Below are 25,846 nucleotides of genomic sequence, written 5' to 3' on the forward strand. Positions count from 1 at the left end.
GGAAATGAAGCCTTACTTTTATCATATATACAATAAATAAAAGAAGAAAAAATTTGCCTAGAATTATTATTTGATAAAAATTTGCAAACTGACACTAAAGGAGAATCAATTTTTCATGCATCGGAAGAGTTTTTAAAGAAAAAGAAATCCCTCGGAATAATATCTTGTCATTTGCTACTGATGGTGCTCCAGTGATGGTAGGGCACGATCGGTTTTATTGCATATTTCAAAGAGCCAAATGTATTCACTGTGCGATTCATCGTCAGCATTTAGTTGCCAAATACCTGAGTGATCACCTATACAGGCCATTACATTATGTAATTACAGCAGTCAACATAATCAAAAGTCATTGATTGAATGACAGATTGTTTGGATAACTTGGTATTGAAAACAATGAATTCATTTGCTTGCTGCTCCATACAGAAGTTCATTGGCTATCAGAGGGTGCTTGTTTGAATTGATTTTATAAACTCCTTGACTCAGTACTACAGTTTTTAGAAAACAGAGATGATTCTTTACCAGCCAGCTTGATTAATTTCAGAAGTGACATTGCCTTTTTGACTGACTTGTTTAACAAAATTAATGAAACAAATCTACAGCTCCAAGGAAATGAGCTGAATTTAATAAAAACAAAAGCTGTTGTTTCTGCATTTGTGTCAAAACTTGTCCTGTACAAATGAAACTCGGCACAAGGAGAATTCGGTCAGTTTCCAAATCTATCGACAGTGGAAAAATGTGATGAAGACATGCTCAGCTATTGTCAAGCACTTGGAGGCTCTCTATTGTGATTTCAGCCAACGATTTAAAGATATTCTTGAAATGAAAATACCAGATTGGGTTTTGGACCTGCTTTCAAGTAAAACACAGAAGAATCTTTACAATCACAAGAAGAACTGATAGAAGTAACAACAAATGAGGAATTGAAATTAAAATTCAAAAACGGTTACCAACAGTTCTGGTTGCAAAAGCAGATGCCCATACTTTATCCTGGATTGTGGGCTGTAGTAAAAAAGTTTTTAATTGCATTTCCATCATCATATTTAGTGGAACGTAGGTTCAGTGCAGTCACACATCTTTTAACTAAAAAAAAGAAACTGACTACAAATAGCTGATCGCAGTGATTTTAGAATGCTGTTGACAAACAAATATAGAGCCAAATATCAATAAATTGGTAGCAGCACACCAGGCTCATCCTTCTCATTAGGATTACTTTTAATATTACTGATTGTTATTTACTATTTTATGTACGATTTTTGCAATTTATGTTTGTTTTCTTTTAATTTTAATTTTGTTTAATTTTAATAGTGTTATTAAATTTTGAGATTCAGCTTGTCCTATGTTTACTTGCAATTTGTTTCTTTTGTTGATTTCAATAAATAGTTTTAAAATTTCAGTTCCAAGGCGTCTTATTTCCAAACTTAAAAATCCTGGATAGATCTGTCTCCTGAGGGAGACAACTAGTAATAATATAATGTACAATGTACACTATCTACCAATAATTGTCCAGACACCGCTGTTATTTGAAGTTATGGAACATTCCAGATATGTTAATAACATAAAAACTGGTGTACAGATAGTAGGAAGCAGCATTTCATAGTAGCAGTTGAATACAGGTGGTATGGCAACACGACATGAACTCAGTGACTTTGAAAAAGGTGTCATTGTGGGCTGTCACATTGTTTGCATGTCCATACTGCCATTGCCACTCAACTGGAGCATCCAAAATCAACAGTTGGCGATGTGATCAATAAATGGAGACGTTCTGGTATCACTAGTGCAGGGAAACACCGAGGGCAGCTGCCAAATGACTGACAGGGACAGGAGGCTGTTAAAATGGGTGGCACGCAAAAACTGGCTACAATCGGTACAGACCATCCGTTATGAGGTCCAGAGTGCTAGTAAACCATGGTGAGCACTAATACTGTACGAAAAGAACTCCATTTACTGGGTTTCCATGGAAGAGCAGTGACACACAAGCCAAACATCACAACAATTAACAAGGCGGTTCATCTGGCCTAGTGCAAAGAGTGTGTGTGAACTGGACAATTGACCAGTAGAAAACAGTACTCTGGAGCGATGATCAAATTTCACCTGTTTCCAGTCTGATGGCAGGGTGTGGAGGCAGCCCTCCCCTTTGATCGATTAAAAAATTCCACAAATTATAATCGTAAAATTGATTGAGATGTGTAACCTGACACTCTCAACCCTGGGAACGCTTTGTCTGTCTTAAAATTTTATTATGGGTTGGCCTGTTTCTCCCCAGGAGGGGTAGCCATAGAACACGTGTTTTATTGCAGCAAGAAAACACATGTTCCTGTTTTGGGTTCATCTTTTTTTGATTTGTGAACAGTGACTGGTTAGTGTCTAGTGAATTACAGAGTGAAGTGTGAATTGTAAATTTATAGTGAAACATTTAAACAAAAAAATACATTTTTAAAAGGTAAGTGTATGTAATTTAATATTATTTTACTTGTTAGTTTTCATAGGATACAAACCAGTTAGTGAAAGAATAATGGTTGCAAGATTCAGTGCTCAACCATTTAATATCACAACCATTCAAATATATGCGCTCACTGCAGAGAGTGCAGATGAAAACATTGAGGAATTTCACAGGGATCTACAACTAGTAATTGATGAGGTGCCGAAGCAGGATATACCCATCATTGAAGGAGACTGGAATGCAAAGATTGGCAAAAATAACACAAGGTGGGAAAAGGTTATGGGAAAATTTGGATGTGAAGAAAGAAATGAACGTGGAGAGATGCTTCTGGAATTTGACACGGATAACAATTTGTTGATTTGCAATACCAAATTCCAACGAAAAGTGTCGTAAATGGACGTGGCACTCCTTTGATGGCAAACACAGGAATATGATTGACTTGACCTGATATTAATAGACCAGAAATGGAGAAACTCAGTTCAACAGTGCAGATCATTCCAAGGAGCTGATATTGATTCGGACCACAGCTTGGTGATTGCAAATATAAGACTAAAACTGAAAGTTCCAGGAAGCTAGAGACATCTCAAAACTAAATGAAGACAGGCTAAGAACAGCATATCAGAACATATTGGAAACTAAGCTTAAGACCCCAAGTGAAAAACAAAATATAAATACAAGAGTAGAACGACTGACTACAGTGCTAAAAAAAAAAGCAGTAGAGGAAGAAATTCCTGAAAGAGAGAAGATCAACAAGAAATGGATAACTCAGGAAACCCTAACATTGGTACAAGAGAAAAGAGAACTGAAACATAAAAGAGAGAATTCAGAGATAGCAGATGAGTTATACCATCAAAAATGCAATGAAGTACGGAACGCAGCAAGATCTGATAAAGCCCAATGGTTGGAGGACCAGTGCAAAGACATTGAACAGTACTATGGAGAACACAAAATTAGAGAGGTCTACAAACTTATAAGAAATGTCAATAGGAAGTGGCAAACAAGATCAGTAGCAAACAAAGATGAAAATGGTAAAGTATTGATGGACAAGATATTGCAGCGAACTATATAAAAATCAACTAAATGATACTGCAACAGAAGTAATCAAAGAACTAAAAGCAACCTCTCCACCAGCAGAGATCTTTGAAAATGACATCTTGGAAGAGGAGGTGAATAAGGCTATAATACAGCTCAAGAATAACAAGAGCCCTGGAAATGACAACATAATAGGCGAGATGCTAAAATATGGGGGAGAATCAGTTGCAAAAGAAATACATAAGCTATGTAATGAAATATGGAGATCAGGGTATGCCCCCGAAGAGTGGAAAAAAATCGGTCTTGGTTGTTCTTCATAAGAAAGGCAGTGCTTTAGAATGCACCAGTTATAGAACTATTGAATTAATGAGTCGTCTTGGCAAAGTGCTGATGAAAATACTAACAGAACACCTGAAGGGGCATATGGAGGCACATCTTTTGGATGAGCAAGCTGGATTTCAACAAGATTGAAGTACAGTGCAACAAATACTCGCACTAAGACTAATAGCAGAGATAGTTCGAAGAAAGAACAAAGAGATATATTGCTGTTTCGTGGACTTCCAAAAAGCATATGATAATATTGACCAAAATATAACATGGGCTGTCTTGGAATCCTATGGTGTGGACAATAAATTGATCTGCCTGCTGAAAGATATAAATAGCCAAGCACAAGCAAAGATCAGAATAACAGAAACTGGAGATTGGTTTGCCACTAGTCAAGGTACAAGACAAGGGGACCCAATATCACCAATCATCTTCATCACACATCTGGGAAGAACACTATATAAGATTAAAGAAGAGGGTGGAGGCATTTCAATAAATGGCATGAGAATAAACTACCTCTGCTTTGCAGATGACATCGTCTTGATTGAAGAAGACATAGCAAGGTTGAAACAGACATTGCAAACACACAGAAGGGAAAAGATATGGACTAAATGTCAACTTTGAAACAACTGAAACAATGATATTCAGACAACAGGAGTTACTGAACAGTTATGATATTTAGATTTCAACTGGAAAATGTGGAACACTTCACATATCTTGGATGACGCATGACTTGGATCCCAAAAGAGAGATAAAAATTAGAATAGCCAGAGCAACAACTATTTTAAAAGCCATGAACAAAATATGGAAGAGCCGGGCTGTAAAGATGCGAACTAAACTGTGCATTATAGAAACCTGTATCTTCAGCAGCATGCTCTACGGATGCAAGGCTTGGGTACTCCTGAGAGAATCTGAAAGGAGGATGTTGGCATTTGAGAGAAAGTGCTATAGAAAGATCTTGAGAATAAGCTGGATACAGAAGTGAACAATGAGGAAATCTACAGACAAATACAACCAAAAGAAAACCTGATCCAGAAAATAATCAAAAGGAAACTATGTCTATTTGGCTATATATGTAGAATGAATGATGAGAGAAAATTAAAAATGTTGCTGTTTGGAATGATTGAAGGAAAGAACAAAAGAGGAAGACCAAACAGAGAATGGGGTGATGACATCGTCAAATGGCACGGAAACTCTATACACAAATTGAGTCATCTTGCACAAAACAGAATGCAGTGGAAGAAATATCAAGATGGCAGCAGACACCTACAGACATTGGGCCCGTGGTTGTTGTTGATGATGATGATGTTAGTTTTATGATTTTTTTGCTTTTAAACTGAAATAATTTAATTTAGGATTAATTAATTAAATGATTTTTAATATATGAAATTGTGCTTAAAACTATTAATTCTGAATACCTTCCCCCCCCCCCCCCCAAGAATTAAAGATCATTAAAATCGATGCAAAATGAAAATAATGTATTTATAGTTTACATCGACAAACTATAATCACATCAAATAATTACATCAAAATAAATCTAAAAGACGTTTATTGATGTAATTATTTGTCTCCAAGCTTCCCCTTCCCCCTGGAAAATTTTCTATGGATGCACACCCATGCATATGGGTGTGCGTCCATAGAAAATTTGTGTGAAATTTGTAGCGTGTGCATAACCCAGTTGACAGCACACCCAACCGAAATGATCACGCGACGCCACTGGTGGTGAGGTTTGTCTTTTGGAGAAGGTAAAAAATGTGAACTTGGTTTATTGGTTTATAGCAGTGATGGCGAACCTTTTTACCCAGGTGTGTCAAACATCTTTTTTTTTTTTTTTAAATATTGACGTTGATGTGCCGCTAGCATTATAAATTTAACTACATAATCATAGATAGTGACTTATATATATCATATTAGGCTATTTATTTAATAGGACATTGATATAAACTATGAATTCATATTATACATTAATTTAATAAAGTGAAATTACAAACTTACATTACATTCAATGACTTTTCTATTGCTGAGTACTGGTAGAAAGTTGCTTTATAGAAGGGCTATAGTGTGTACATTTTAATGCTACACAGGCAGCACTCAAATCATTGCTCAATCTATTTCTTGATTTCGATTTGATATTATTTAAGGCAGAAACTAGAGTTTCACAAGAGTATGTAGAAGAAAAAATTATTAGAGTTTTAGCAAAGATTTTAAGAGTATGAAAGTTTTCGGGTAGGCTATTCCACGCGCTTAGAATTTCACAGTCTGAATTTTTACACACGGTATCATGCAGACGTTCCTGTGCAAGTTCTTCTAATTCATTTCTAAGAGCAATAAACTTTCTTTTCCAGATAGGATTACACTGGAGGTCGACTAGTTGCATTTCTAGATCTTTTAAATCCAACCACTCAAAGCCATCTAATTTAAGATCCATGAATTTTGTTTCATCAGGCTACTTTATGAATATGGATTGTTTGTTCCGACATTCAAAATTGCTCAAATCTAGAAGAAAATTGCTCAGTTACTGACTTTAAAACTTCGATAGATTGGTTGATATGTTGTTCACAATTTTTGGGACTGGTTTCATTAAAAAAAAATTTTCACTCTTGGGAAATACTTAAAATGGTTACTTTCTAAATCACATTGAAATATTTTGAGTTTATTCTCAAAGCTCTTGGTCATGCCAAACATTACATTGACAGATTTTCTGAAACCTTGCAATTGTATATTAAGTTCATTCAGGTGCAATGAAAAATCTGTGAAAAACATCAGCATACTGAGCCATGCAGAATCGTTCAACTGTTTTTAGATTAGCTTCATCTAATCTCTTTAAAATATTCTATAAGATTTAAAATCGCAACTAAGAGATGACTCAATTTCCCAACAAGACAATTAATTAAAGATTGAAATCACATGGCAGGATTTCTTGCACCTTGTAACTTATATAGTTGGTATTTCTGTCATTTAGTTATAAATGCAAGCTATTTTATGTCTTCTTTCTTCAAAGGGATCTGAAAGTGACCAGAATTTAAATCTAGTTTTGTGAAATACTGTGCTCCTTGCAGACATATCAATAATTCCTCAACCTTACAGAGTGGGAAATCAATAGATTTTTGTAACCTTACTGATGGATTTCAAATCGAAGGCAAATCTCAGGCTTCCATTTGGTTTTTCTGTTAAGATAAATGGACTGCTCCATTGAATATTCCATTGTAATAGTTTCTGAAAATGTTCATGTACTTCATTGGAGTCTGATATTGCCTAATGTAAATAGGAAACTGAGTACAAATTTGTACTGAGTGTTCTATTACATTAATGCAAGACTTTGAAACTATTTTCTGTGAAAATAATGGAGAAAAATTCAAAGGCAGATTTGAAGAATTTTGCAATTCTTCAACCCTCGTATAACGCAGTATCGATAAAACTCGGTCTACAAATTGTAGTAACCCTTGTGGAACGCAGTACTCATACAATGCGGTTTTGTATGAGACGGTCTACAAACTGTAGTAACCCTTTAATCTTTTCATATATTTTTCAACGCGCGACTTGAAAATCATTTTATCTTCGTTAAATTTGCATCTGTCCGTATCGCTCATGTAGTTATAAGTAGCGAATTTATATTAGGGGAAATATCCTTTAGTACGTCAATTGTTTACCGTATAAAATGTTTATTGTTGAAAATGGTCTTCATTTTCTGCCAGGAAAGCACATTAAAATCATAAGTGTGTTAATCTCAAGCTGAGCACTTTATTTTCTGGCGAGTTACATACATAATTAATATGTAATGCTTTTTTATGTAAAAAAATATTTTTATAGTAATGGCCACAAATTGCAACAAAAGCGAAAAACCAACATTGAAAATAAAATTTATTTCTCTCGAAAAAAAAATTTAAACTTGGATCGGTTGAAAAATGGAGAAAACCAGGAACTGTTGCATGGACTTTGAAATTAAACGAATCAATAATTCGAACAAACAAAATGAATCAAATCCGAGAAAGTGTTTATTGCTTGGTCAATGGTAAGTGCAAAGCATGTTGCTCGTGTACGCCATATTCTAATTGAAAAAATGGAGAAATCTCTATTGATATGGATAGAAGATTGCACTCCAAAGAAAATTCCTTTGGATGGAAATCTTATTAAATAAAAAGCTCTAACAGTTTATAAACAGTTATGACAGACCAGGTGTTTAATGCAGATGAATCTGGGTTATATTGGAAAAAATGCAAAAACGCACCTATATTTCGAAAAATGAAAGATCAGCTCCTGGATTCAAAGTTTCTAAAGCTAGAATTACTCTACTGTTTTATAGTAATACATCAGGTGATTACATGACAAAACCAATGTTTATTAACCCATCCTCAAATCCTTGTGCTATGAAAGATTAAAATATGCACTTTATTTTATTTTGCCTAAAACATTTATGCATTATGTGCAATGAAGTTTACTCGTAATTTGTAATTTTTATAATTTTATACTATGTATTTTCATAGTTTATATGTTTTCCTAACCTATATGAATTACTTGAATTAAATAAAAATTCAGATAAATCATTGTTGTTTATATAATTTAAAAAAAAATGATTTCGGAACATAACCCTACCTTTTCTATGTGATCTGAGTCTCGCATAATGCAATTTATATAACGAAGCATTTTTATGGAACCTAACATCCGCGTTATATGAGGGTTACCTGTATATTATTTTCTTAACTAGTGATTGCTAATGTTATTGAATATATATATATTTATATATAAATAAATAAATATATATAATGTAAAAATATGAATTACCGTATTTGCCGGTGTATAAGACGCACTTTTTCCTTCGAAAATAGGTCTGAAAAACAGGGTACATCTTATACGCCGATACTCAGTTTTTTATTATTTTCATTTCTGGAAATTTTCTCTGTTTGAAGTTACGCAATTTCTCTATTGCTTCCTTGCGGTGCATGAGAGCATTCTAGTTACGTAGAGTAGTGTTTCTCAAACTTCAGACATCCGTGTTCATATGATTGGTGCAGTATTAACAAATGATTGTGCTACTAAATGACAAAGACAAGCTGACAGTTGAGTTGAAATGCTAATTCTCTTCAACCGAATTCCTTGTATAATATCTGAAACACATTCACTATATATTTCTTCGTTTTAACACGTTCACTCAAACAAAACCATATGTTCCACCGGCAACATATGGTTTTGCTTAAGTCATGCAGCATTTTCTGTGGGAGGGGAACATGTGATTCATTACTTAGTGCCGTTTTTATCCCAGTTATCTCTAATTGCACTATTTGTTGAGAAACATATTGCACAGCCTGCAGATGTCTCTGTACCTTATTCAGTGATACAATAGGAACGTTTTACGATATTGAACTTCACGGACACATTGAATTTGATTCTATGCATTAATGATGCATAGCCGAAAATTGCCACGTACCCCCGAGGGTATGCGTACCACACTTTGAGAAACACTGACATAGAGTTTAGTGGATGTGCATGCGCTGTCATCGACGATCACAGCTGTGTCCTGTTCGTTTAAACTTTCCAATTGTTGTTGCAATTGTGAACGTGATAAATTTCTGCTGTTAAATTTTCTCTAAATTTCTTGGCAAATTATGGCTGAAAAACGTCGCCATTGTTACAATATTGCATACAAGCTACGTGTAATTGTGTATGCTAAAGAACATGGAAACAGGGCTGCAGAGAGGCATTTCGGACCACCCCAACTGAGAAAATGATAAGAGCTTGGTGGAATCAGGAAGAGGATTTAAAAAAGCAACTCACAGTAAACATAACCTATGAAGTGGAACTGCAAAATGGCCAGAACTTGAGGCAGAACTGAATACTTGAATTTTAGACCACGGAAAAGCGAGACTTTCAGTGTCTACAAAAATGATTATTCATCAAGTGAAAGCGATAGCCACTAACAGAGGGATCGCCAATTTTACTGGATCAACATCATGGTGTTCAAGATTCATGAAGAGAAACCAGCTATGTATGCAGACTAAAACAAAAATATCACAAAAGATGCCAGCTGAATATGAAGAAAAAATTATTGAATTTGTCATTAACGCAAGGAAACGAGAAAATTTTGAACTTTTGCAAATAGGAAACATGGACGTGGTTCCGCTTACTTTTGATGTGCTCTCAAACAAAACTGTAGATTCCAATGACACTAAAAGTGTTACTATTAAAACTTCGCTGCACTAAGAAACTCACTAGACGGTTGTTTTATCCTGCTGTGCTGATGGGACAAAATTGTCACCACTATTGATTTTTAAAAGGAAGATGCTACCCAAAGAAAAACTCCTTAAAGGAGTGTTTGTACATGTTCACACAAAAGGCTGAATGGATGGAGGGGGGGGGGTGAATGAAGTTATGGATAGATAAAATTTGGTCTAGGCGAACTGGTGGACTGTTGAAGAAGCCTGCCATGCTAGTATGGGATCAGTTTCATTCTCACAGAACAGACAATGTTACAAATAAACTCAAGGAATTGAAAACTCAGTTAGCTGTAATTCCAGGAGGGCTAACTAGTCAGCTTCAACCTTTAGATGTCTGTATTAATAAACCATTTAAGGGATTTATGAAGGAGAAGTGGAACAGCTGAATGCAGTCTTCAGATTTTGAGGTTACGCCATCAGGAAGGAGGAAGAGGCCTTGCATTTCGCAAGTTTGTGACTGGGTCAAAGCTTCATGGGATGCTGTGAAAACTGAGAATGTGGTTAAATCATTTTAAGAAGTGTGGAATTAGTAATGCACTGGATGGTACAGAGGACAATTTGTTGTATGAGGACTCAGATTCTGATTTAGAAGAGGTTTCGAGTGTCTCTTCATTTAGCTCTGGAGATGAATTTCTGGGTTTTAACGATTAAAAGGTGGGTACTCTTTCCTAGTTAGATTAGGTATTTGTTGAAAGTAGACCTACTTATTACTTTATATTTGAAATACTGTAAATTCATTATAATATTCGGTGATAAAGCTTTTTTTCTAAAAAAAAGTGTACAAAAAAGGAAGTGCGTCTTATACGCCGGCAAATATGGTATATATTATGTATATTTTTACATAATAAACTTTGTAATATTCGAATTTTTTAAAAACTAGTTTGATATGTCATGTTATGAAACCATTATAATTATTTTTTATAAATCATTTTTATATCAGTTAAGTATTTCAGATTTCACTCTAACCTAATTATTCCTTCTTTTCAGTGAGGTCTCAGATAATCTGCACATTAATAATATAAATTCAAGAACTAGCTGTAAAAGATATTCAGAAAGAAATCGCTTGCATAGTTTATCTCCGTCATTTTTGTCACATTCTTCTACAAACAGCAGAGATATGTTTTATGAAGAATCATCATCTCATCTAGAAGAGAATTCTATAACTTCATTAACATCTAAGCAAAAAGACTCAGACGTGTGTTTGTCAGGAGCTAACTCTTCTGATTACATAAAACCAAGTACTAGTTTCTGCAGAAAGGTTTGCACTTCAACTGCATATGATGATGATGCAAGACCAAGCACAAGTTTCCAGGATAGTTCTCATATATTATCAGAAAGTAACTCAAATTTTGATTCCAAAAATTCAAAGACATCTTCAGATCCTGATTATATGAGGCCTTGTACTAGCTCTTCCTTTTACAATGTAGTTGAATGCCCTATATGTGGAGGTAAGCTTTTTGTAGTTATTTTTGATTGAGAAGTATTAATTAAAATAGCATGTTAGTATCAAGATATGACTACATTTGGCTCATAAGCTAAATGCAACTATTTTCATGGTCTACAAGGAATAAAAACGTCTAAATATTCCTTGAAAATATTTAAATATTGTTATAGTATGCCCACAGATATGAGACACTTCTGCACATGTCAAAAGAAGGAGAATCCATTCTGATAATAGGGTAATCAATTCATATTGTGGGATGTGTTTATTATTACACATCAGAAAATTAACTTCTCTTTTATTGATTATTGTAGTTTTTAAAGTGATAACTATTTTGCTTGTATAACAGTTGGAAAATTTTACATATAAAACACATGATTTCGTGTGTTGGTGACCAATTCGTACATCACCTTATTTCTTTTTCCCCTTCAACATGAATCGACTCTTCTTGACCGTCTTTCAACGAGAGTTCTCACTTCTGCTCGGACTTATTTACATTTAAGCTTAAATTGTGCATTAAAAATAAACTCAAAATATCAAACTGAGCAAACCCATACACTTTGCTTGGAACAATTTGAAAGCATCACCACTACGTTTGTTCACAAATTTCAATGCTAACTGTGTAGAGAGAACCAATGGCCCTTTGAATCCAATTGCCAAGTCTTACTTTTTTGAGCAATGCAAATTACAAGTATTAACTTGAATATTGAATGAATTAGAATGGGTTTGTAATGTGCACTTGAGCTGACTAACTTATATTCCATATTGGTTTAAACTCACACTTACATTTGACTAATACAGCATAATCAAAAATACTACAGTTGACTCATTAAAGTAGGGAACATAGAAATAGTTTGTTAAAATTAATAGTTGCTATAATGCATTTTTTGAATAACATCTTTCCTGCCAATGGGACTTTGCGCGAGACTTTTTTGTAGTTTTATGATGGCGAGAAAGTTTGTTATAATGGTGTTAACTATAGTGAGAGTCAATGGATGTAAGCAGAACTAATATAGAAACTACAGGAATGTTGTGTAGACAAATTGGTATTTTTGATGCAGAGATGATCAAAACAGGTGAAATTCCTTTTAAATGATTATGATTTCAAACAAGAGGACTTGGAGAAAAGCAGAATGGTATTTAATGCTAAATGGGGAGATTGAGTCAGTTTCAATAGTGATGTAAGCCAAATTTCAAATTTGTTTACATTACTACACAGTGTGAGAATTAAATGTGACTTATTTGTATGTAAGATTCTGTTAAAGATGAGAGTAAAAAAGAAGTAAAATCTTTGAGTCAACTGAAAAATAATGACAATGGTTTTTATTATAACCTAAACAACTAGAAATGGCTAGAAAGTAAATAACACCTATGGACATGTTCTGAAAAAATTTGAGAGCTAATAGTCACTTTTCACTATCACAAACAGGACAGACCACAGAAATAGTTAATATTCATGAATAATTAGCCATTGTGAATTTTCTTTAGGAGGTAGGCATTGACCAATGTGGAGGCTATGCTGGGGGACTTTTTTGCTAGTTTGTTATGAAGGTGTTTGCTATAGTGAGAGTTGACTGTACAAGACAAATTTATTTTTGATTGTATTTGTTGATGGTGGCATCTTGATACTAAAGTGCACACAGTGTATGATATAAAATAAAAAGTGATCATCACCTTTTATGAGCAGGCTAAAAGTGAATATTATTATTACGGGCAACTCCAGAGAGTCCTTAGACTCATCGAGGGAGGCCCTAAACATCATGTCCACACAACTCTACGACATTCTCACAGTATCTATCATACCTTGCCTTGAACTCACCGTCATAGCACCCACAACAGACTCTGGCAGCTTATTCCACTCATTTACCACTCTAAAAGTAAAGAACCCAGCTCTAACACTTGCTAACCACACTCTTGCCCAGCTTCCATAGGTGTCCCCTAGTTCTCCCACCACCAGTCCTGATCTCAAAAATATCCTTTGAATTAATCCTATAGAAACCCTTTACCAATTTGAATGTCTCAATCATATTTCCCCTTTTCCACCTATCAACTAATTTCTGCAACCCACAAATCTTCAACCATATTCTAATATGGTTCATTCCATAGACCTGCTGTCATCTTGGTCACTCGCCTCTGGATCCTCTCCATATCCTCCCCCATCAAGAAGAAACCTAGGTGACCAAATCTGGGCACAGTAGTCGAGATGAGATCTTATCAAGGCTCGGTACAGAAGTACAATAACTTACTTATCTCTGCTCGTCAAAGTATTTTTCAACAACCAAGTGAGTTGATGAGTTGATTTAACCACTTTTGCAATGTGCTCCCCTAAACTTCATTTCCCTTTCCACCAACACTCCCTAGTCCCTTGCCTCATCAATCTCCAGGAGTACAGTTCCACCAATGTGGTATACTGCTGCTAATCTTTTCATCCCAAAATCCATAAGCTTACATTTTGTCACATTAAATTGACATCCATTCTCCTTAGCCCAGAACTCCAATCTATCCAAGTCGTCCTGCAAGATTTTGACATCTTTTGCATTCACTATTGCCCTACCCAACTTTGCATCATCAGCGAACAAATGAACTGTTCCTCTTAGATCCTTCCCTATATCGTTAATGAACAAATTAAACAGCAGTGGTCCAAGAACAGAACCCAGTGGCACACCACTAGTCACAGGCCGTGTTTTGGACTCTACTCCTGAATAAACTACTCTCTGATATCTCTCCGTCAACCACCCACTTATCCATCTCACCAAACCCTATATCCATTCCCATATATTGTAGTTTTACGGATTAGAATTCCATGTGGTATCCTGTCAAATGCCTTAGCCAGGTCAAGCAGTATCACTGTAAACCCATTACCATTATCCAGTTCAGCCGTCACTGTGTTATAAAACTTGAGCAAGTTACTGAGGCATGATCTACCCTTCACAAAGCCATGCTGTCCCCCCCATACAGTATCTCATGTTCATCAATCCATTCCTGTATTTTTCCCTTGATTACTTTCTCCAAGACCTTGACAACGATTCCTGATATGCTGATTGGTCGGTAATTGGCATCAGTAGTCTTGGATCCTCCTTTATGCAATGGAACTATTTTCCCCTCTTTCCACACCTTCAGGACTAAACGAGACCCAAGACTCAGATTAAGCAGCATATCACAATGAAATGAAAGGTCTTATTGAAATAATACTATTTTTTGAATAACAGTTTCATAAATGTAAAGGAAACTAGAATTTATGAAATACTATTAATATGTTTCACTTGATATATCATGAGCATCATTCAGGGAGAAAGCAGAAGAATTGGCTGCAACATTAAATATGAAGACAAAAAATTAATCATACAGCATGTGTATACTTTGTATTTCAGTTGCAGTTCTGTGAATAGGGAGGAAACACTATTAAAGTTCCAGGGAAATGGGTATAGTTATGTAATTAAAAGGTTATAAGCAGTTAATTGCAGTTACTTTCAAAAACTTAAAGATAGGCACACAGTGTGTGTTTGATTAAGCTGGTGGTGTAGGGCTTCACATGATTTATGAAATAGATAATCAAATTTAAACGTGTTGTAGTGCAAAAAGATCTCTGCTCTCTGTTTGATTCTAGTGAACTCTGTGTCTAGTGTCGATGCCATTGACGCCAGACATTGTGGCCTGTCTCAAAGTTTTGGGAAGTAATTGCAATTATTTATAACTTTTTAATTACATAAGTATACCTGTACCCCTGAAACTTTAATAGTGTTTCCTCCTAATCGTAGAGCTGCGACCAAGACACGTGGAAGTATGCACATGCTGTATGACTTGTTCTTGTATTCATATATTAAATGTCGTAGCCAATAATTCTGTTCTCTCTCTGAATGATGCTCATAATATATTGAGTAAAATATATAGGCCATGTTCTATATATTTCATTGAATATATTTATTAAATTACTCAATTTATTTAATAAATTAATTAAATATTTAATAAATTCTAGTTTCCCTTTATATGTGTAAAACTGTTATTTAAAAAATAGTATTATGTTTACTACCCATGCCCCTATTAAAAAAAAAAGCTCCCATTGTTTTCATCAGGGAACCAAGGCGAACAGCAAAAAGTCAACTACTGGAACAAACTCCAACTCAACATCAGCAGAGATAAAGACTGGCATCATCAACATAAGAATCATCAATGGAAAAGAAATGCAATTAGCACAAGAATTGGATAAGTACCAGATTGGGGGTGCTTAAGGGTCAAAGCAGCATAACTCAGAGGAGACCTCCACATAGCCTTTAAAGGAATGCAGAGAACTGACCAGGGCTTCTAACCTAATGTCCATTCCTCACCTTCTCATGGTACACCCTGTTGGGTATCTACCTGGATACTGAACCAATAAGGATGGGCTGGCAGTTTGAGATTTAGCCGACCAAATTATATTCTTATTGGCTTAAACAAACTACAAAATGAAGGTACAATATGACAGAATTTCATTCTGGCTGGGGCGTTGTCTGGTTAAACAAGGGCCCCTGTTATTTTCGCCAGGGAACCAGGGCAAACAGCGGAAAGTCAGCTACTGGAACAAATCTGAAAGCACATCCCAACTCAACATCACCAGAGTTAAAGATCGGTACTATCAACATAAGAAGCCTGAATGGCAAAGAAATGGAGCTAGCTGAGGAATTAGATAAATACAAGATCGACATAATAGGGGTGACTGAAACAAAAAAGACAAAAACTGGTGAGATCTTTCTGAGCAATAAATACAAAATGTTATATTCAGGAAATGACAATCAAGGAAAAGAAGGAGTAGCCATAGTATTCAACGCAAAATACGAGACTAATCTTCTTGAATGGGAGGCAGTCTCAAGTAGAGTGATGTGGGCTAATATCAGAATGGGGAACTGGACAATGAGACTTATTTGTGCCTATGGTTCCACTGAAAGTTCTACTATGGTAGAAGTGGAGGAATTTTTTGAGGCTTTAGAGAAAGCAACCGATACAATGAAAAAGGAAAAGTCGGTCCTTGTTGGGGATCTAAATAGCAGAGTAGGAAATGATTGTGAGACATACAAAAATATTTTGGGAAAATTTGGAGAAAAGAGCAAAGCTAATAATAATGGCAAATATCTGTTGGATTTCTGCTCAGGACATGGACTGGTTATTACTAACACCATGTTCCAACATAAAAATGTGCACAAATTCACGTGGAAAGAAGAGGCAAGGAATAAGAAAAGTCTCATTGACTATGTTATTGTTGATAGTGATGTTTTCTCACTAGTGCAGGACACCAGAGTGTACAGAGGATTTGAAACTGGAAGTGATCACTGTTTAGTCTTGAGCAGGATAAAATTGAATTTCATATTGAAAAGAAGAACATATAAGAAACTTTTAAAGCAAATAAAAGTTGAGCAGCTCTCAGATGTGAACTGTAGACTAAAACACACAAAGATTATTGAAGAAAAAATGAAGGAGTTTGAGAACAGGAACCAAACCTTGGAGATTCAGTGGCAAACCTTGAAGAAAACCTTGATTGATTCAGCCAGAGAGGCATGTGGTGAGGTTAGAAAAATCAGAACTCAATGGATAGAAAAATCAGAACTCAATGGTGGACACAGGAAGTTAAAGAGGCAGTGAAGGAAAAGAAAAAAACATATCAAAAGTTCCTGGCAAATAAGTCAGCTTTTGCTTTTAGAGAATGCAGAGACAAATGTAAGAAAGCTAAACACTGTATAAAATTAGCTAAACAAAAGTCATGGGAAGACTTATTTAAATTAAGGGGATATTTAATCCCACGTTATTTCAAAACCGAATAAGAAACTCTAATGTGGGATTAAATATTCCCTTAATTTAAATAATTTTTACATCACCGAAGTGAAGCCTTTTGGCTCTTTATTTCATTAATTTATTTGTGCACCTGTTTAACAATTCATACTGTAAAGTATTAAAGTTATTATCACTACAATCTTGGTATTTATTGGTCTACCTACTCACTGATGAGATCTCAATAAAGGTTGAAACTGTTTCGGGTAGTGACCTATCTCCCTTAATGTAAAACAACATACATCTCCTAGGGGATGAGTTTTACATTAGGGTTAATACTAAGAATAGTGATCCTAGTTTTATCCACCTTTACTATGAGTTGCCTGGTATTGTACTACCCAGATATTTGCTTAAGCTTGGACTTGCCGAACTTTTATAGCTTTCTATATTCTGCATAAAACTCTTTGATTTCCATCTTAGAGTTTGTTATTCGGCTTTGAAATAATGTGGGATTAAATATTCCCTTAATTTAAATAATTTTTACATCGCCGAAGTGAAGCCTTTTGGCTCTTTATTTCATTAAGTCATGGGAAGACTTTGGTAAGAACATAGAAAATAAATATCAAGAAGGTGGAAAATATTCTGGAGGTTGTTGAAGAAGTTCAGAAATGGAGGAAACAGTGTTGTAATAGGAATTAGAGATGATAAAGGTGACATGAAAACTGGAGAAAAAGATATCCTTGAAGTATGGAGTAATTACTTCAAAAAATTGCTAAATGAAACAATCAGTGACAGCACAGTAGAAAAAAAACACTGAAAAGGCATGCAGTCAGAAATACATATCCATACTTGAATTAAAAAAGTGATCAAAAGCTGGAAATGCGGAAAAGCAGCAGGAATAAATGATATTCGACCTTTCATAGTACTGATATATATAAAAAGGGAAATAAAACTGAATGTGAGAATTAAAGAGGTATTTGCCTTCTGGGTGTTCCTGGTAAGATTTATGCAACTATACCTGAGAAACGGTTCAGATGAATTGTGGAAGAAAAATTTGGTGAAGAACAAGCTGGATTCAGGCCAAATAGGGTCTGTCAAGATCAGATCTTTACTTTACGACAAATAGTGGAGAAATCATGGGAAAACATAACAAAGATCTGTATTTAAGTTTTGTCGATCTGGAAAAGGCATACGACAAGGTGCCAAGAGAGAAGCTATTCAATACGCTACAGTTATATGGTATCAATGAAGCATTATATCAAGCACTACTTAGTGTTTATTTGAGTTGTAAGTCAGCAGTTAGAATAGAAGGAAGTACAGGAAGAAGGTTTAATGTTAACTCTGGTGTCAGACCAGGATGTACATTATCCCCTCTGTTATTCATTATCTCTATTGATCACATTATGAAGGAAAGTGGTATTAGAGATTTTAATGTCCGCTCTTTGCTTTATGCGGACAATGTTATACTTGTAAATAAATCTGCTACAGGTCTGCAGGATTTCCTGAATAAATTGAATAACTGTTGTGATAGATATGGTATGAAGGTCAGCAATAACAAGATAAAGACAATGAAAATAAGTAGAATTACTGAGAATGTCAACTGCATTGTGAATGATGAACCTGTGAATAAGTAAAACATTTCATCTACTTCGGCACAGTTTTTAGTAAAGATAGGAAATTAAATAAGGAAATAGACAACAGAATCAACAAATGGTAGGAAGTCAATTGAATAAATTCATATGAAATAAGAGAGGAATTAGTCGGAACACTAAATTAGCTGTATACAAGACAGTGTTTAAACTAATTTTAACTTACGGATCTGAGAGCTGGGTCAGAAGTAAAACACTTGACCAAAGACTAGAGACTGCAGATATGAGAGTCCTGAGAAAGATTAGGGGCACGAACAGATGTGATCAATGGCAATATCATATTAAAAATGAGGATATTAGGAAAGAACTTGACATTGTCAGCATCCAGGAATGTGTTAGCAGAGCTAATTTCAGGTGGTATGGTCACTTAAACAGAATGGGCAAAGAAAGATTAGCAAATCAAGTATTCTCTGCCAGTTTGCCAGGAAAATGACCCAGAGGAAGACCAAGCTATAAGTGGATTGATATGGTAAAAAGTGCTCTTAGACCAGTGTTTCTCAACCTGTGGTCCATGACGATGGGACAGGTGGTCCACAGGCAGACTTAAATTAATTAAATAAACATATATTTTTAATTATCCAAACAAATTGAATAAGGAAGTAAAAATTATTGAAATTAAATTGAGACTTTAAACAAACAACAAATAGCATCAGAATGTTCAAAGCTTGCTGTTTTGTCAGATTTGAAGTGAACATATGTTATCCACATTTGAACCAATTGCTTGTTGTTTATTGATTTTTATTACCGAAGGTTTTCCTCCTTCAACCAAGGTTCAGTATACCTTCAGAAGTGTTAAATGATACTTGGACAAAGTGTGTCATGAGTCATCCTCAGTATTTATATATTTTTCGGAAACGTTTTTTAATAATGGAAAAGTGGCTTAGAACTAGCACGTTGGAAAGAAGAGCAAATGAAACAGGTTAGGCTAACCCTAATTGTGATACACGTGTTGTACCAGTGAGTAAATCTAATACTATAAAAATAGAAATACAGTAGGAAATATAACAGTTCATATTTGGAATTCAGGTTAACTTGGTGTGGATATGAAAGTGAACAGAAACCTCAATGTATTTTGTGTTATGAAGTGTTGTCGAACGAGTGCATGAAACTTGCTAAACTCTGGCATTTAGAAAGTAAACATTGTGATGTGAAAAATAAGCAAATTGAAGGGGGAAAAAATAATTTCGCCGACGCTTAGCGACATTAAATCATGAGAAATATGTCATTTTGACCATGGGTTCGATTAATAGCAAGGCACTGGAAGCATCTATCTCTTAAGTTTGCACACAGCGAAAACAGGGAAAATTTATTACTTCCAGCAATAAACACTGTTGGAAAAGCTATGTTTATGTAGTAAAAACTATGCTTGGCAACAAGTTACTAAAAGATGTTGATTTGATTCTTCTTTCAAATGACACTGTTGGTCGCAAAATTAATGATATGGCAAATGACGTAGAATCTCAGTTAATCAAAAGAGTTAAGAAGAGCCATTAATAAACACAAATAGACGAGACAGCTGATGTTACAAATGATGTGCAGTTAATATGCTACGTAAGATATGCACATGATAACAACATTTATGATGATATTCTGCTTTGTAGAACTTTGTCATTCCAAACAACTGGAGAAGAAATATTTCACACTCTCAATAATTATATAATACACAAAGGGATCCAGTGGGGAAAATGTATGGGCTTTTGTTCGGATGGAGCTCGACCCCTCACAGCAGGCATAGTTGGGGTTGTTTCTGTGGTTAAGGAAGTGGCTCCAGATATGAATCGGGTATATTGTTTCATACATAGGCAAAGGACTTTGCTATACAACGCTGTAAAGCTAGTTCATTTTATTAAGGCTCAACCGATAAATAAGTTATTTTCAGTATTCTCTGATGAAATGGACAGCAAATATACGAGTTTACAACTTTTGCTTCATTCTGAAATTCGCTGGATTTCCAGGGGCAAAGTACTAACAAGATTATTTCAATTAAAGCATGAAGTTTTATTGTTTGTAAATGAATGTAATTCTAATTTTGCATCGCTCCTTTTTGATGAAGCATGATTATCAACAGTATCCTATCTTTCAGACATTTTTTTCGGAATTAAATGAACTAAATCTCTCCCTTCAGGGAAATTCTTTAACTGTTACTGATGCCTACGACAAAACAAAGGCATTCGAAAAAAAAAAAAAAAAAATCTGGTGGTGTATATTAGTTATGTAAAAGACAGATAATTTACACATTGTCGAACGTTGGAATCCTTTTTATTGGAAAATGATCTTTTTGTTGATTCTGAGTTTCTGGAAAGGATTTGTGACCACCTCAAAACTCTGAAACATATTTTCCAAATAACTTTATAAGAAATTTCTGTGGGTTTGAGATCTATTTCAGGCTTATAGTCATGGGAACTACCTTTGTTATCAAAAAAAGAAAAGTTAATTGAGTTGTCAAGTGACAGTAGGCTTAAAATGCAATTCCGTGATCTTGCTTTGGCTCGATTCTGAATCTCACCTTCAGTGAGAAGTGAATTTCCCGAATTATCTGAAGAAGCACTAAAAATCGTCATGCAGTTTTCTACAACCTATTTTTGTGAGAAAGGATTTTCATTGCTCCTTCAAATAAAAACAAAATATAGAAATCGTCTTAGTGTGTGTGCTGATCTTCTATTGAAGTTGACCAATATTGAGCCAGATATCCAGCAACTCTGCAAAGGCCGAGAAGCTAAACCATCTCATTAAAAGTAAGTAGTAATATAATTATATAGTATTATTTATTTGGACTAGAGTTTCGGATTATTCTCCTTACTCGTTTTGGAATTAATTCATTTCCAAAATCAGACAAAATCGAGGATGAAACGACACTTACTCAAAGTGACGTCACAGTGAGGCTCAGCTCTGCTGGCGAGGAGGATAATGTCCAGTTTAGTGGAGTTCCGTATCTTGTACGGTCGCTTGCGAGAATATGCAGCTGAGCACACTGAATCCGTTCGCATGTCGGTGACAACAACATCAGTACGGTCATGGATTGTACAGAAGTTCGCATGTCGGTGACAACAACATCAGTACGGTCATGGATTGTACAGAAACACACATCACAACATAATGAATACAAGCAGCACACAGTACGGATATAAATAAAACTACCACAGGATTAATGAATGCCAGATTTATGATGATCACTGTTGTGCCTCTGGATAAAACAGGACGGATATAATTAAAACCACCATCATAACACGATTAGTACAAATCACATGCGTATGGTATATACGGCATACAGTCACTGGCGGAAAAATGCACCCGACCACGTGTATGGTCGGGAATGACCTCACATAATAGGATGTTTTAAATATTTTTGCTTGTCAGGGAAATAAGGCGATTCGTATCGGCCGGAAGTGTGTGTGTGTGTGTGTGGATGGGGGACATTAATGGTTTGGGATGTTCTGAGTGAAATTTTTGGGTATATGCAGGAGATGGTTTGGATAGGACAAGGGATGTCATTCATCCATGATGGAATCAAATGGATGTCAAGTTCGTATTCAGTATTATGATGATTGGAGTGAGATAAGAACATTTTTCCCTCGTCTCATAACGCACTTAGCGAATGGAATAGTTTACATGTCGCAAGTCGAATCAGAGTGTGTGTGAAGATAAAAGTTGTTCTGTGGCTAGTTTCATGAGTATGGGCATATCAATGGAGATGATATATAAAATATAAAAGTTGCTGTGGGTAGATAAATGGGGATTAAGGATAAACATCGTTGTGGGCAGATGAATGAAGATTTCAGCAGGACGGCGCTGATATTCCCAATTCATTTGCCCATGGTACCATCGCCGCTAAAAATGTTGTTGTGGGTGAGCTTAATGAGTGTGAGTAGATGATTGGGGTTAACATATAAAAGTTACTGTAGGCAGATGAATGGGGATTTTAGATATGTCCATGGGAGGGTGCTGACATACCCATTCGTTTGCCCACAGCAAATCAGAAACTGATTCCTTTTATTTGTTTAATAAAAAAAAAAATATTGTTCAGTGATGATACAGTTTTAATCGTTTACTTCCAACTTAATTATGTTTCCATATGATTATGTAAATGTATATGCAAATATTGTGTGTAAATATGTAAATGTTTATGTATATTTAATATGAAAATATTATATGTAAATGTAATATGTAACAATATGTAACATGTTGGAAATCCCCACATATATTTAAAAAAAAATTAAATAACTTAGTGGTCCGTAGAATTGTTTTAGGCATTTTACTGGTCCTTGGGCTTGGAAAGGTTGAGAAACGCTGCCTTAGACGATAGAAATATATGATCTGATAATGTTGAAGTCTTGACAATAACAGACTGATTTGGAGGAAAATTGTAGATAGGAAGTTAGTAATGATGTAAATTTTTCATGTAGTACTATCATATCCTGTACACCCCTTGAGGGTAAATGGCAGGAATTTGATAATGATGATGATAAATACCAGATCGACATAATGTGTTACCAAAACAAAGAAGACAAAAACATGTGAGATCTTTCTAAGAACAAATACAAGATATTATATTCAGGAAATAACACTCAGAGAAAAGAAGGAATAGCAATAATACTAAACATTAAATATGAGGATAATCTTATTGAATGACAAGGAAATATCAAATAGAGTGATGTGAGCTAATATCTGAATGGGAAACTCTGGATAATGGAACTGATTTGTGCTTATGTCCAACAGAAGGTTCTAATAAAGAAGAAGTGGAGGAATTTTTTGAGACAATAAAGAAAGCAGCTGACACAACAAAAAAAGGAAAAGTTGGTCATTGTTGGAGATTTAAACAACATAGTAGGAAATGATTACCATACATGTAAGAATATTTTGGGAAAATTTAGAGAACAGAGCAACGCTAATAATAATGGTAGATACCTGCTAGATTTCTGCTTAGGACGTAGACTGGTTATTAGTGACAGAGTGTTCCAACATAAAAATGTGCACAAATTCACATGGCAAGAAAAAGCAAGGAATATGGAATGTTTTATTGACTAGGTTATTGTTGACAGTGATATTTTCTTACTGGTTCAGGACACGAATATACGAAGCTTTTGAAATAGGTAGTGATCACCATTTAGTGTTGAGCAGGATAAAATTGAACTTCATATTGAAAAGAGTGCGTAAGAAGTTTTTGAAACAAATCAAAGTTGAAGAGCTATCAGATGTGAACTGTAGACTCAAATACGCAAACATATTCATGAAAAACTGAAAAAGTTTGAAAATAACGACCAAACCTTGGAGATTCATTGGCAAATCCTGAAGAAAACATTGATTGATTCATTCAGTCAGAGAGGCATGTGGTGAGGTAATCTGCAAGGATAGAAAAATCACAACCTCATGGTGAACTCAGGAAGTTGAAGAGGCAGTGAAGTAAAAGAAGAAAGCATATCGAAAATTCCTGGCAGGTAAGTCAGCTTGTGATCTTAGGGAATACAGAGAAAAATGTAAGAAAGCAAAGCATTGTGTAAAATTAGCTAAATATAAGCCATGGGAAATTTTTGGTAAGAACATAGAAAATAAATATCAGGAAGGTGGTAAAATATTCTGGAGACTATTGAAAAAGCTCAGAAATGGAAGAAAGAGCTGTAAAAGGAATTAGAGATGATAAAAAAGACATGAAAACTGACAATAAAGATAGTCTTGAACATTTATTTTGAAAGACTGTTGAATAGAACAAGCAGGATCAGCAGGGTGGTAAAATATACTCAACAGGAATGTAGTCAGTAACACATATCCATACTTGAAGTAGAAAATCTGTCACAAACCTGAAATGTGGAAAGGCAGCTGGAGTAGATGATATTTGACCAGAAATGCTAAAATATGGAGGTATAAAAGTTTGCATAATTCAGAAGCCTGGTAAGAAGTTGAATTCCAGATGACTGGAGTAGAGTGCTCATATAGTACCCATCCATAAAAAAAAAAACTGAATGTTAGAATTACAGAGGAATTTCTCTACTGAGTGTTCCTGGTAAAATTTATCCAAGTGTACTTGAGAAACAGCTAAGAAACATTGCGGTGGAGAAGAATAAGCTGGGTTGAGGCCATAATTAAATTTTCACTTTAAGACAAATAATTGAGTATTCATGAGAATATAACAAGAAACTCTATTTAAGTTTTGTAGTTCTGGAAAAGGCATATGACAAGGTGCCAAGAGGGAAACTGTTCAAAATTCTCCAGTTATATGGTGTAAATGGTGCACTATATTAAGCAGTACAGTCTATTTGAGTTGATCAGCAGTTAGATTTGAAGGAAGTACAATAAGATAGTTTGATTTTAAGTCAGGTGTGTGACAAGGGTTTACATTGTCTCCACTGTTATTCATCATCTATGTGGATCGCATTATGAAGGAAAGTGGTATTAAACCAGATATCAAATTTGGAGATATTGATCTCAGCTCTCTATTTTATGGTGATGTTATACTTTTAAATAAATCCAAGACAAGTTTGCAGGAATCCCTGACCAAATTGAATAAATGCTATGATAAATTTGGTATAAAAATCAGCAATAACAAGAAAAGACGATGAAAATAGAAGTATTGAAAATATCATGCATTGTGAATGGAGAACCTATAGAACAAGTAAAACGTTTCAGTTACTTAGGCACGATTTTTAGTGAAGATGGTAAATTAAATATGGGAATAGACAATGGGATCAACAAAGCTGGTATGGTAGGAAGTCAACTCAATAAATTTATATGGAATAAGAGAAATTAGTCAAAACATGAAATTAGCTGTATACAAAGCATCGTTCAAACCAGTTTAAACTAACGGATCTGAGAGCTGGATTAGAAGTAAAACACTTGACCAAAGACTAGAGACTGCAGATATGAGAATCCTGAGAAAAATTAGGGGCACGAACTGATGGCATCAATTGCAATATCATATTAAAAACGCGGATATTAGGAAAGAACTTGACATTGTTAGCATCCAGGAATATGTTAGCAGAGCTAATCTTAGATGGTATAGTCACTTAAACAGAAT

General features: G+C 35.0%; 1 protein-coding gene across 1 annotated transcript in view; it reads left to right on the forward strand.

The window, feature by feature from the left end:
- The window catches only part of LOC150110034 (uncharacterized), a 135,237-nt gene that overhangs the window by 103,860 nt on the left and 5,531 nt on the right, over positions 1–25,846 (forward strand). The window contains exon 9 of the mRNA XM_090399796.1: positions 10,996–11,456. Coding sequence (XP_090255922.1) covers positions 10,996–11,456 — 461 coding nt within the window. The remainder of the gene's footprint in view (positions 1–10,995; positions 11,457–25,846) is intronic.

This window comes from Typopeltis vanoorti, chromosome 1, assembly GCF_054136105.1.
Source record: "Typopeltis vanoorti isolate ZY-2024b chromosome 1, IOZ_Tvanoo_1.0, whole genome shotgun sequence".
NCBI classification, from domain to species: domain Eukaryota; kingdom Metazoa; phylum Arthropoda; class Arachnida; order Uropygi; family Thelyphonidae; genus Typopeltis; species Typopeltis vanoorti.